Below are 12,916 nucleotides of genomic sequence, written 5' to 3'. Positions count from 1 at the left end.
AAAAAGGAGACAGCCCATCTCATGGTTACAGTGTAAAACCCATTAATTCCACTCAATTAGATTCCCTAAATGGAAAGGGACATTGGTAGATAATAATCACAGATGGTTTTGGTATTAGGAGAGCAAGGCATGCCTGAGGCTTAATAAAAAGTATCTTCATAAAGAGTACGTCGACAATCTTTATATCGTACTGAGTTCTGCTCTGTGGGAATACAACAAAGTAGGAACGAACAAACGCGGTTGTTTTATTATCTTTAGCAAAGTGGTCCTGACCTATTGAATGTGTCGTATTAAAAACTATTCCGTTAGGATAGCATCCTACTCCTGTGTTTATTGAATGTGAACGTGTGCGTCCACTAAAAGCCAACAGTTACATTTAAACAGCTAAATGGTTTGAATTATTCCACGGCCAGTTCTTTAAAACATGAGTTATTTTCCTTTTGGTCGGTCGAGGTCTGTCATCAATATATTTCTTAACCACAGGCTCAATCAGAATAGTCAGGAAGAATGGCCCTTTGCTCCTACATTTAAATAAGGCTTGAAATGTGTCTGTGTGAAGGCTGCACAGGGGGAATGAGAAAATATTGATAAGAACAATGCTACGTATGAACGATTAACCATTAAAACCGTTGGAAAATAAACATACATTACATTCAATCCCATTCCAATAATGACCTACAATCGATGAACAATTTACAAAATAACTTTCTGTACGACAAAAATACAATAGATAGAGATCTAGAAATGATCATATAAATCAAGTGGTAGGAGCGGAGAGTTCCAATGCATCTGCCTTTCCACTCCAGCATCTATTTGTGTGTGTTCGGTGAATGCCTGTGCGTGCGTGTGTGTGTGCATGTGTGTGTCGTGCTTATTTGTACAGCCGTTCATCATAATTAAAATCTCACCCCAGAGTAAAACAACCCCACAGTGCAGTGTACGTGTGTGGTGTTGTTGGTGTGTGCGTGTGTGTGTCTTATTGACATGCAGGTGTCTTTGTCAGAGCAAGCTCGCACACTGGTACTAGTTGGAATATTTATTTAAATCACAGAGAAGAGACGTGAGCAGCAGTTATGTCCATATGCTGGCCTCCAGCACCTCTCCCTCTAATGATATCATCGGAGAATAGATACAAGCATCAGGCACCTTGCTGGGTTGAGGGGGGTAGGAGACACACACACACACACATATAGAGCTGTTGAGATGCTGCTAAATTACTTGGTGCTATGAAAAGGTGTGTGTGTGTGTGTGTGTGTGTGTGTGTGTGTGTGTGGGTGGGAGCTCGTTCAGAAAATGAGTACATTATCTAAGCATCACCTTAAAACATGATAGCACTGACTATAATGAAGACGAATATTGCTGTGCTGGAAAATAATTATTTTGCAGCAGTAGCGAGGGAGAGTCTGCAGGCGGGGGGGGGGGGGGGGGCTGCAGTTTGGAGGGCTTTCTTCTTGCATAGAAATGATCAGAACGATGCTGAAGTGTTTATTGTCCCATGTGCAGAAATTTCACATTTACAGCAGATAATACAGTGGAGCTTCTGTTGTGTTTTGATTCTACACACACACACACACACACGCACACGCACACACACACACAAGCATGCACACACACACACACACACACATACACACTCTCTCAACCTCAAACACATGCACAGTCACACATACATGCACACACACAGACACACACACACACACACGTACACTTTCCCACACTCACACATGCACAGTCACACACACACACACACACACACACACACACACACACACACACACACACACACACACACACACACACACACACACACACACACACACACACACACACAAACAAAAATATATGGAGAAATAACACAAATCATTCTATTGCCGTTGAGTAGACAACCGCAATCATCACACCAACTGACAACTTCTCATCTTCACAGCATTGTGTAGAAAAGTATTGTCTTCATTTTCATGGTATTGGGCACGCAACTTATTTTTCACCTGACAGCTCCCCTCTCACACACTGTGTTGTGTGCATTGTGTTGATGCTCTGTGCATCACACACACACACACACACACAAACAGAAGTGCAAACAACACACACACCAAACAGGGGAATGCATAAAAAATGAGTTGCATTTGTGTTTCTTCTACATTTCTAAGGCCGGCAAAAACTATTCTGATGACAGTTATAGGGGTATATTTAATGCAGTATTTTGAAATAAAGGCATAATACCATGTTTTCATATTATTTATCCTCACAATTGGACAATTGATATCTTTCATACATACCATCAAGTTAATCTGGTGTTCAGAACCACAATAGGCTGACGGTGTGATCATCAAGAAGGTCCTTTCTAATACTGCAAACGTTCTGTTTATTTGCCATCTGCTTTGGTCCTCGACACATTGTGACAGAGTCATCTAGTGCACAGAGACAGGAGAAATCACACCTTCAAAACCACATTTAATGACCAAACAGCTGTTCTTTTTTTTTTTCCAACTAAAACAAAAGGCTCAGAACCAACAGTCTAGCAACCTGAGCAAAGGGAATTCAGCGGAAACAATGGAGAGAATATCTGATGAACTTCTAGTAGGGATTAGATTTCCAGACTATCACTCAAAAACCAGTCGATATCGGCTTGCTCCAGGGAAGACCATTGGAATTGTTTGGGAGAATGTTTTGGAGATGAGAATTCTAACTAAATTCCAAAGAAACACACAATTGATCCATTTTACATAAAGAAAAACACCCGAGGTAAGGAGCCAAGGAAAACAGACTGTGCCATGGCACCCTGCAGACATAATTTCGAGAAGAAATAGTTTTATTAATAAATGGAAGACAAACTAAGGGAGAAGAGACGAGATGGGGGGTAGTGAGAGGTGGAAGGATAGAAGGACAGCAAGGAGGTAAAAAGGGAAACAGCAAGGAGAAAACAGAACCCGCTTGCTTTGTAGCTGCTTTCAAACATACGTGTCTGCAGTTTCTAAGGGGAGCAGATCAGATGTTACGACTTTGTCGTCAAGTGAGAAGCCTTCTATTGTAATCGAGTGTGATATTTAACCGTTTACGTATAGAAATGTGTTTCCGTTCAGCACCCTTTATATAAAGACATCTTCTGTACTCCCTGGCTGTTAATTCAACATAGCTTGAAGAATCCTTTCTTTCCTGAGACTGGATTCTCCTCTTCGTGGCATGGTGCCCTTATCTGTCGCCGTAAAAGCCACCGTTGACTGGTTTTATATTGGGATGTCATGTTGGCTGTGCACCTGTCATCCTGGCTTGTAGTTGTCCAAGTTGTGCTGTACTAAACATAGGACGAGGGTGATTCTATGTTGCCACAATCTGGGTGTGTCTGTGTTTAAAATAACCGGCCCGCCAGGGAATCTAATAGTTGTCCTGTCCCTCCCAAACAACAGACCAGTGAAATCATGAACAAAAAAATGAAATTAAATCATTCAAATGTGCATCACAGCATGTCAGGTGCAGCATAGGAATAACTACGATGAAGCAAGTCCCTGATCAGCACTTTCCTCAGGTATTGCTGAGGGGAACACAGGCCTGTTGTTCTGATCCAGGAGGCTGAGAGCTGCCGTCAAAGCAATCACAGGAGTATAGATATCAATTACCATTAGAATAGATGTCCGAATAACCTCAATTGTGCAATATCCTCCCAGAAGGATTACAGTGTCAGTAAATAGTTTAATTCTGGGGCCTGATCATAAAAATGAATTTGAATGGATTCATAACACACTGGCTTCAATTGTTATTTGAGGGCATGAAGGGTATTTAAATAAAGTCTTTGAGGGTATGCTATTGTAACGTATATATTGCATGTACATGAGGTTGAATATGAGGTACATTTGATGTGGATCCAGGTTGTTCAAGAAGGACAGCATGCTTAATGTGTTTAACCGTGTTTCAATTCAATCTGTGAAGAACCATCCTTTTCTCTAACAAAAATCACTTGATCTTAATAGCTTAAAATCTTTATTATTACTACATATATTTTACGAGTCATTTCTACAACCACCCCTTATCCATTTCTAATGCTTCACAGGAATAAGTGCCGGGGAAGTACAACCTAGTGGCAAACTTCCTAAACCTACAACCAAAGAGCCCCGAATCAACAGGATTGAAACCCCTTTCCATAACGTATTTTTACTGTGATGACAAGAAATTGTGTTGGATGGCTAGATAGAAGAAAGCCTGGTCCCTGAGAACTAATTAACCACTGTGTCAAACACTCACATGAGCAATCCGTCAGGAAATTCTACTCAGGAAACAAAAGAAAACTGTTCTCTACTCCTTTCTCCCAGCGCCATACTTAGTCTGCATGGGTGTTCATAGCTCTGTCTCCCAAACCAAACCAATATAAAAGCAATAGAAGGTTAGGAAAATGAATTGCAAAAAAATGATCAATAAAAACCCCACTATTTCATAACCACACAGGAAGTACAATGTGATTGTTTTTTAAATTCAGTCCCGTTCTTTTCCCCTCGATAAGACGGAAGGATAAGGATCATATTTGCATTGATCAATTGTACAGTGCGCTTAAGGACCTGTGCAGAAAGTCCAGCTCTCACCCATAATTCCATAATCAACACTTTGGAAGTCGAGTGGCTCAGTACCGTTACCATGGAGACGCTGTTGTTTGTCCTAAATTGAGCATTGCTCGGAGTGGGTGCCTTGTTGTCAGCTGGAGGAGGGGAGGGGACGTTCCTTCAGCCCTGTGAGAACATGCCCCATAATGCGGCACATCCCATCATGTGGATGCTGAAGCCTTGTGACCAGCGTTGAGTCCACTTATACAGAACTGTGTGACGGAAAGTAAGGAGCAGTTGGCTCTCTGCATAACTATTTTGGTGACGGTCCATCTATCCAGCCAAAAGATGTATAAGCAAGCTGGCAGCTTAATGTGTACACACAGTCATGGATTAGCGACTGGCATGACACACACAGACAGATGCACTAATATGCGAAACCCACACATGTATACACTGCAGGAACTTTAGACAGTTCGTTTTTTTTTAAAGCAGCGTTTGATGTGGAAAGTTTCTGCAATAAGTTGTGCTACTGTACCTTCAAAGTCCAATATATAATCCCCTTCAAAGAAAAAAACGTGTCCTGATTCCCAAAGTAAAGCTGTTTACTGTAATTCCAGAACAGCTGACTGTCTGAAGATATACCATTTTGTCTCACAGCATTTTTTTTATATATTGAGTCTAAAAATCCATAGAGACTAATTATTAGACAAGCAAGCAACCATCTTTAAAACTAAATGTATGTTGCCCACCATTGGGGCTTCTGTGTAGCCCACATCCCTCATCGCACTTCAAGACAGAAAAATTAACACTCATGACTCTTTGCTTAACTAACATTTTTAATTGGTTCCACCGCAAGGGGTAATTACACGGATAGTTCTCCGCATGCTCTTAGTTTGCATTGAATGACAAGCAAAGGGGAGAAGAACAGCCAATAGCTAAATGTAACATAGTGCATAATATCATGTCTTAGTTGTGTCATTCCAGGCTGCTGGGTGAATGGCCAATGGTGTGTGATGAGGATTTATTGCCTTCATCCATCATTAGTTTACGTCTTGGCGCAGACTTGCTTGGCTGCACTAATTGCTTATTATTAATTAATATTGAAGACTATCTTTTTCTCACTGATAGGCCATTCTCTCTCTCCCTCTTTCCCTTTCTCTTGCTCTCTCTCTGCTCTTATAGCCTCCATTAGCTTACCTTGGCCTGCCGATTTATGTATTAATTTGTACACAGCTCATTGTTGGGCTGAGTTTGAAGATTATGGATGAATTCTGTTTCAAGACGATATCTCTGGTATCGTGCGCACGTGTTTGATGTTTGCCGGGGAAGATGATTAAGGATGTGAGGTCTTCTATCTCTATCCCTTTCTTTATTTCTCTCTGAGGCTTTCTCTCAACAAAGCAAAATCCCATGAGACAGAGAATTCACAAAGAAGTCCAAAAACAGCACTTTTTCAATGACGCATGCTGACCAGAAGCCAAGATGGTCTCTCATTGTGACACAAGGCCTTCTGTTGCTGCTATGTCTGGGTTCATGTTGAAGCAACGGATGATCAAACTGGAACATTTGAAGGCCTTGTGCTCATTGTGTGAATGATACTCAAATAATTATCCAAACATGTTCTTGTGCATTATTTGAATAACAAAAGGTCTGCATAATTATTTAAGAGTGGATGGTTTTAATTCATGCAAGTGGTTTGGAAAATAAATATAGAGTGCACAATCATCAAGGAGTTATTATCTTATGGAACCAGACATACTGGAAAATGACACAATCCTGTATGACAAAAAATATCTGAACGAGGCATACGCATACTGCACGGTGTAGCGTAGTAAAGGGTTGTGAAATACACTATAAAGACATAATTTCTTTTAACAATCTGTCATCCGAATGAGCGGTTCACAAGTTGTCTTTATCTCACAGGTAAGTCTGTTATCCCCTTTGACTGTGCAGATAATTAAAGACCTACAGAATGACAGTGTATTCTTGCTCTATCTGACGTGTGGAAATGGGGAACCTGATTAGCAGAACTAGCTAGTTAAAAGCACAAAGTCTCGGATCCCGTTCTGGCCACAGTGACGTGGCGGAATGATCTAGTTCTTAATCACAGCCGCGGTCTCCTAGGAGCACACAAACTGATGATAAACAGAAGAGAAGGGAAAGAAAACTCTTGAGTTAAGTCTTCCAATTATACAAGGAAATAAACACGGGTGAAATACAATTGTCAACACTTTTCCAAAAGACTGAAGCCAATAATAATATCCCCTCACGCATGACGATCCGATGTGCTGCATAGGTGCTACATGGACTGGAGTTTTCAAATTAATAGTGTAAATTAATAAAAAGACAAAGGGGTCCACAGTATTCAACAACCACCATAGCTCAAAATTGTCTGAGATTGAGCCACTGCTCCGCTAACACTAATAAATGAGCCCAGTGGTAGCCAGCAAAAAGCCAGAACTAATTCCACTCCTTTTATTTCTGTGATTTGTACTATTCTGAATAATAACAATAATGTCATGACAAACATACACAAGCCCTTCACAGGCACTGGAACTCCACAGAGACGACTACTCCCACTTGAATTAAGCAAACAGGTAAGTTTTTCGAACAACCCAGGGCAGGCAGATTTAATCACTGCTGTATCATACAAGTGAAGAACGGAACAGGCTATTCATTATCCACCAATAGCACGCTGAGGCAAAGAAAAACAAGAGTTGCACATTGGTTGAATCCAATTTCAGGGCAGATATATTTATGGAGCACGTAAAAGACTGATGTGGGAGAGGACGTTATCAGGTGAAGCCGATAAATAAAAGCCGGGCTGCTATGTGTGTTTTAATCCTCATGATACGATCCATGTAATACAATGTGTAGCAAGCGGAGCCCGTGTATACAAGAATGAACAGAGGAACGCACAACAGTAGGCAGTGTTGGGAGATCGCAGCACTGGGGGAGAAAGGATCTGTACAGCATCTGTTGTTTGATTAGTGACGCAGTGTGGAAATGGATTTTTCAGTCAAATGTTTGTTTTTAAATGGAGGAAGGGGACAGGCAGTTTCTTTAGAGGCACAAGCATGGAAATCAAACATAACAACACAATTTATCAAAAAGGAATTTAACGATCATGTGCTTTTCCAATTTCAAAGACAATATGAATTCTGCATAGATGATCAAATAGATGATACAAAACAGATATTCTGTACTTTTAATTGTTCCTGAATGCTGTCCCTCCCCCTTCATAACACTGTCATTTGATTAAAAAATATGGCCTGTTAAGCCCTTTGAGACTGCAATTGGATTGAATTGAATTAGATTGAATTGATACAGGTGCTTGACCCCTCACCCTCCCATGCTGTGATATTTGATTGACAAGTACAGCTGTTTGATACACGGGTGCTGAGAGGCATTTAATTTATCAGTTCTGCAGCTCCTTTATTGTTTGTTTGGGGTTATAATTATGTTGAACAACAAACAAACAAATGTTCCCAGCATTGCAGGATAGATTACTGATGTTGGTATTGGGCACAGTTGTTAATTAGTTAGTTTTCTTTTCAGCCCTCCAACGCAATCATCATTGAAGTCGTCATGGTCACGAAATGTGGTTGCCTAGCACTGCCTCGGCTGGGAGAGCAGCTAGTGTGTGGATCGCTAGAGAGATTGAAGGTCATTCCGTTGTTTCAAAGTTGGACTGCGTTTCACTCCCAACACGTTCTTCTCACAGAGTGAGTTTGTTGACAGAGTCTGCGTCGTCACCGGAATGGAACCAAATGGGTTTAACTTGTGAAAAAAATGGGTACATTTTAAAATCCTACACAAATCCTTCACATAGAAACGATGAAAAACGATGGGCTCAAATGTGACAATAAAGCACCAATGGAAATGAAGTTCTGTAACGGAAATCACGTTGTGTTGCAAAGTGGAGGGAACATAAGGGCTCAGATGAAATACCTACACGTGGAAATAAACCTTTCTATAAGCCAGTGTTCCCAGTGTCCCCAATGTAAATGACACCTATGCGTTCTACAAAGTGTTTACCCTAGCAGGACCAAGGCCTGGGTGGAGGGGGAGATGAGGGGGACGAGGAGGGAGACGAGGGAGGGGGAGGGGGAGAAAGAGAGGGTGGTGGGGGAGGTTCATGGTGATGGGGAGGATAGGATGCGTTCGCTGAGGTTTTAGTGACGGCCGTAATCAATCCTCAGAGGAAACAACAGACTCCGAGCGTCATTGTTTTTTTTTTTTCCCCAAATAGTCCCTTTTTTTTTTCACCTTTCCGGTGAGCGCACCTCCTGCCCTGTGGGGGTGTTTTGAGGGCAGATGGGTGCGGAGGGGGGGGGGACTCTGGTGGACTCAGTTATGATCCGCCCCAGCTCTCTGGGAGGGCGTTGACTCTGAAGAGATTCAGCGCCGCGCCGGAATGGAAATCTGGGAGCTCTCGCAGCGGCAGTCATTGGACTCACATCCCGACAGCCTCTCAATTGGTTCTGACCGTATCGATCCGGTAAACTGGCGGAGCATTGGGGTGGATCGACACCAGGAGGGGACGCCCGACCCCCCGGCCTGTAATTCCCTGAGCTACGCTCCCCTATGCCTCACCTCGCCTCACTCCACCCCTCGACACGGGGAGCTCCCCCCTACACCTTCGAGGTCTTTGAACCCCCACACCTCGGTCATCCCCCCCCCCCCTGCCCCCACCCCCACCCCCACCCAGCCTCCACCCAGCCTATTATTTCCCCAGCCTCCCCCAGTGGGTGTAATATCAGCAGCCGAGTCCTCGCTCCGTGCCGTGGACCAATTACAAAGCCGCCCGGATAGATTAAAGAACCCGTCTGACAGCAGCTCAACAATGCACCTCACACACACAGCGGGTAGCACACAGCCACATTAAATCAGGAGCCAAAAGCCACACACACACACACACACACGCACATGCACGCGCACGCACGCACACACACATACATGCATGCACCAAATACATTTCACAGAGACTAGCGCAGGAAACAAAGAATGTATGAGGATCCTAAAACACACACACGCACACACACACACACACACACACACATTCAAACACATTCAAACACACACATACACACACACACACACTGCGGAAACCTTCCCCGCTGTCATCTACACACGACACCAACATAAACATACTGTACATGCAATGTTTCGGTGCTCATATCGCACAGCACCTGTTCTTTTGACACGGTCTGACATACGCACACACACACACTGCACACACACACATAAACCCACACTGCACACATCCCCACCAACAGCTCACGGCAGGTGTTTGTAGTGGCTGTTTGTCAAATCCAGTGAGGAGAGAAGACCAAGCACTAATGAGACTGAAAGCTACTAATTGGACTTGCTTTAATTGCTGCCACACGCTTTCCCAGGGTTAAACTCTATGGCCATGTCTTGTCAGGTGTCTGGACAGAACCACAGCTGCTTTTTGGACTTCCCTGAAATTACAAAACCCCCAGAAACCTTATTTATGGAAGAAAGTAAGAAAGTAAAGACTGAAATGCTGTGGATGCATGTCCCATGTTTTACTTAGTAAGTCATCGTGGAGTAAGAACATAGAATATTCTTGTGCTAATTATTTGAGACATTTGTTATGTTATTTGTCATATCATTATGTTTAGATCTGTAAATGTCTAAATAGGATGTTAGTGAATGATTCAGAGCATGATGCATTACAAATGGCATCACTAAAAAAATAATGTTTTATTCTAACATGAATCCTAAGAAGACATTATTGTTTATAATATGCCAACAGCACGAATATGGATGTATATCATTAGAAACAGAATCGCTCTCTGTATGAACTCTGTGACCATCTTTAATGTATACTATATATATATATCAGTGGCGGCTGGTGGTTTTTAAAGTGAGGGAGAAAGGACTGCGTGCTTGGTTGCCATTGGCCTGCTTGCACTGTTAGTGGCGTATGGTGGCATAAGTATGTGAGAATCAAGTTGTTTCAGGATGTTTTGGTGAACTACAAAATAGCAGGGAGGGATAATTATGTGAATAAAATTGATACAAATCCACCAGGCAGCATTGTACTTTGAAAGCTGGTGGGCGGCATGTCTTGGACTACAAGGGCAGAAGGAAAGGATGCAAAGCCAATTAGTCAAATCAGGCCTACTCTTGATTTGTAAAACTAAATATCATCGGGCCTATTTTTGCCCTCAATGACTGAAGCTATTGGTTGTAATTTGGCTATGATCATTTTCAGCTACAATTGTTTTAAGAAAAATGAAGACACAAGACCAAAAGTGATGCCATTTATAATGCATCATGCTCTGAATCATTCACTAACATCCTTTCCACAATATTAAACAGAATAGTCTGAGTAAAAAACAATTAAAAGAACAACAAGAACATAATTTCACAACTATTGACACGGGCTGCCTGTAAGCCTAACATTGTTTGAGGCAAATGTGGATGTTAATCGATGTTTCAAAATGTTGGTCGTGGTGTTAAGCCAAATAAGATTGAGGGACTAAATTTATAGATAGATTTATATTTATAGATAGAAGTCAATCCTCCTCGCTGTTTGTGTTGCAAAGATATCAGTGACCTGGTCATACCAAACGGGATATTTTTCACAGATGTTGCCGATCAGACGGTCACACAGCTCTGTAGTTTCACAAACTGCGGTCTGCCCGTCAGATAGTCATCGACCCATGTGACGAGGGGAGAATCCACCTGCATGTTCTCCAGTTTGGCCTTCAGCAGCTTGGGCTGGATGGTGTTGAAGGCGCTGGATATATACAGTACCGGCGCTCCGCACATGCAGAACACGCACTGCGCGTAGGGCACCAAGTGTCTGGGGGGGCACCAAAAAATTCTGTCTTGTAAAAAAATCATCATCATAATAATAATCATAATAATGCGATATATTTCACATGTGTAAAACGTGTTAATAGCAATACAAAAGTAACATTTGCTCGAGAAAAAGATGCGTCTCCTGTGCGGCCCTCTCTCTCTCCCCTTGGTGCCCTCCCCTTGGTGCCCCCCCCCCCCACATCCCAGTGGTATGTTCGATTAGATCATTCTCAAGTTTGGCAGCCACCTGTGTTTGGACATGGCCTCGAAAAGGCATCAAGAGTCGGGGGCGGATAAGAGAAAAAAGAAGAGACAGCGAGATGATGCACGCACGTCGATGGCAGGTAAGACAATGTTTTAAATAAAAATGGCTAATTCTGTAATTTAGTCCTTGTATGAATGTCTATGCTCATGCCAGGTAATGTTAACGTTACCGTTAACGTCAACAAACTAACGTTAGCTCCTATATTCTTTTAGCCATCAGAAGTTGTCAGCCAAGTATTAGCCAAGTTTACTTATATAGGTTGTGACGGCCCAGGCCGGTCTAGGTGTTCTCCTTCTGTATTCTCCCTTTCCCCCCTGCAGTGGCTGATGGCGGGGCGGGGCCCTGATGGGAAACACCTGTGACCTGTGTCTATATTAGAGGGTTGCAGTCTGCTCGGTCTCTCTCTGCCTGCCGCCAGCGAAGCTCCGTCCGAGCCACCGTTTCCTTTTTTCGTTTGGTTTCTGTTTGGTCATGGTTATGTTGCAAATTCTATTAGTTGTAAATAAATTATATCTTTATTATCGTTCCTCCGTCCTCCCTTGGTCGTTTTTGTTGTGGTCTTGTGAGCCAGACCATAACAAATGGGGGCTCGTCCGATTGGTGTAAGTTGTTGCGTAATGTTGCTTCTGCGGAGATTGATGACTGATGTTTGCGAAGCGCTTTGTTTGATGTTCGCGCGTTGATTGCTGTGACGTCATTCTGGGGGTTCCGTGAGGGATTCCCCGTCGGAACGCTCGTAGGTGAGGATTGTACGAGAGGAATTGTTTTGGGCTAAGTATGTGGCTGTGATAGACGTGAGTGTGTTTGTGTAGGAGGATACAGGGAGAAGTTGCGTGTTGGCCTCGGTTTTCGCAATCAGTGTGGTGTCTCCCCGGCAGGATAAGCGCGTTTCCCCTTTGGGTTTCGTGGTGCCACTGTAGTGTGGGGTGAAAGTGGTTGGAGCGATTGTCTCGGGAGCACGTCCATAGTGCGGACGGGTTGCCAGCTTGCTGGTCGCTTGGTCACACTAGTGGTAGAGAGTGCGTAAGTACCCGCCATCAGTATCCCCTGAAGACTAGGGTTGAGTTTAGGTAGAAATGGATAGGCAGTTAGGGGGGGTTCATCCGCTGGGATTGAGGCCATAATCGTGTCTTCTTTTTCGTTTCCTTGGTGAGTTTGTCTTTGCACGTCTGTTATCATGGCAGGAGTAGAGGATTTTGTGAGGGCACCTTCAGAGGAATTTGTGGAGCAGTGCACAAAGGAGCAATTGCTGAAACTCGCTGAGGTTTATAAGATATAT

At 43.0% G+C, this 12,916-nt stretch overlaps 1 protein-coding gene across 1 annotated transcript in view; it reads right to left on the bottom strand.

The window, feature by feature from the left end:
* ncanb (neurocan b) overlaps positions 1-11,339 on the bottom strand; it is a gene marked incomplete at both ends in the record, with an annotated part of 106,130 nt that extends 94,791 nt beyond the window's left edge. Inside the window, one exon of the mRNA XM_084473505.1 lies at positions 11,178-11,339. Within this exon, the coding sequence (XP_084329631.1) occupies positions 11,178-11,339 (162 nt within the window). The remainder of the gene's footprint in view (positions 1-11,177) is intronic.
* Between the last annotated feature and the right edge of the window lie 1,577 nt (positions 11,340-12,916).

This window comes from Micromesistius poutassou, assembly GCF_964030765.1.
Source record: "Micromesistius poutassou genome assembly, chromosome: 9".
NCBI lineage: Eukaryota > Metazoa > Chordata > Actinopteri > Gadiformes > Gadidae > Micromesistius > Micromesistius poutassou.
The sequence above is the reverse complement of the archived record's forward strand: the minus strand, read 5'-3'. Positions and strand labels throughout refer to the sequence as shown.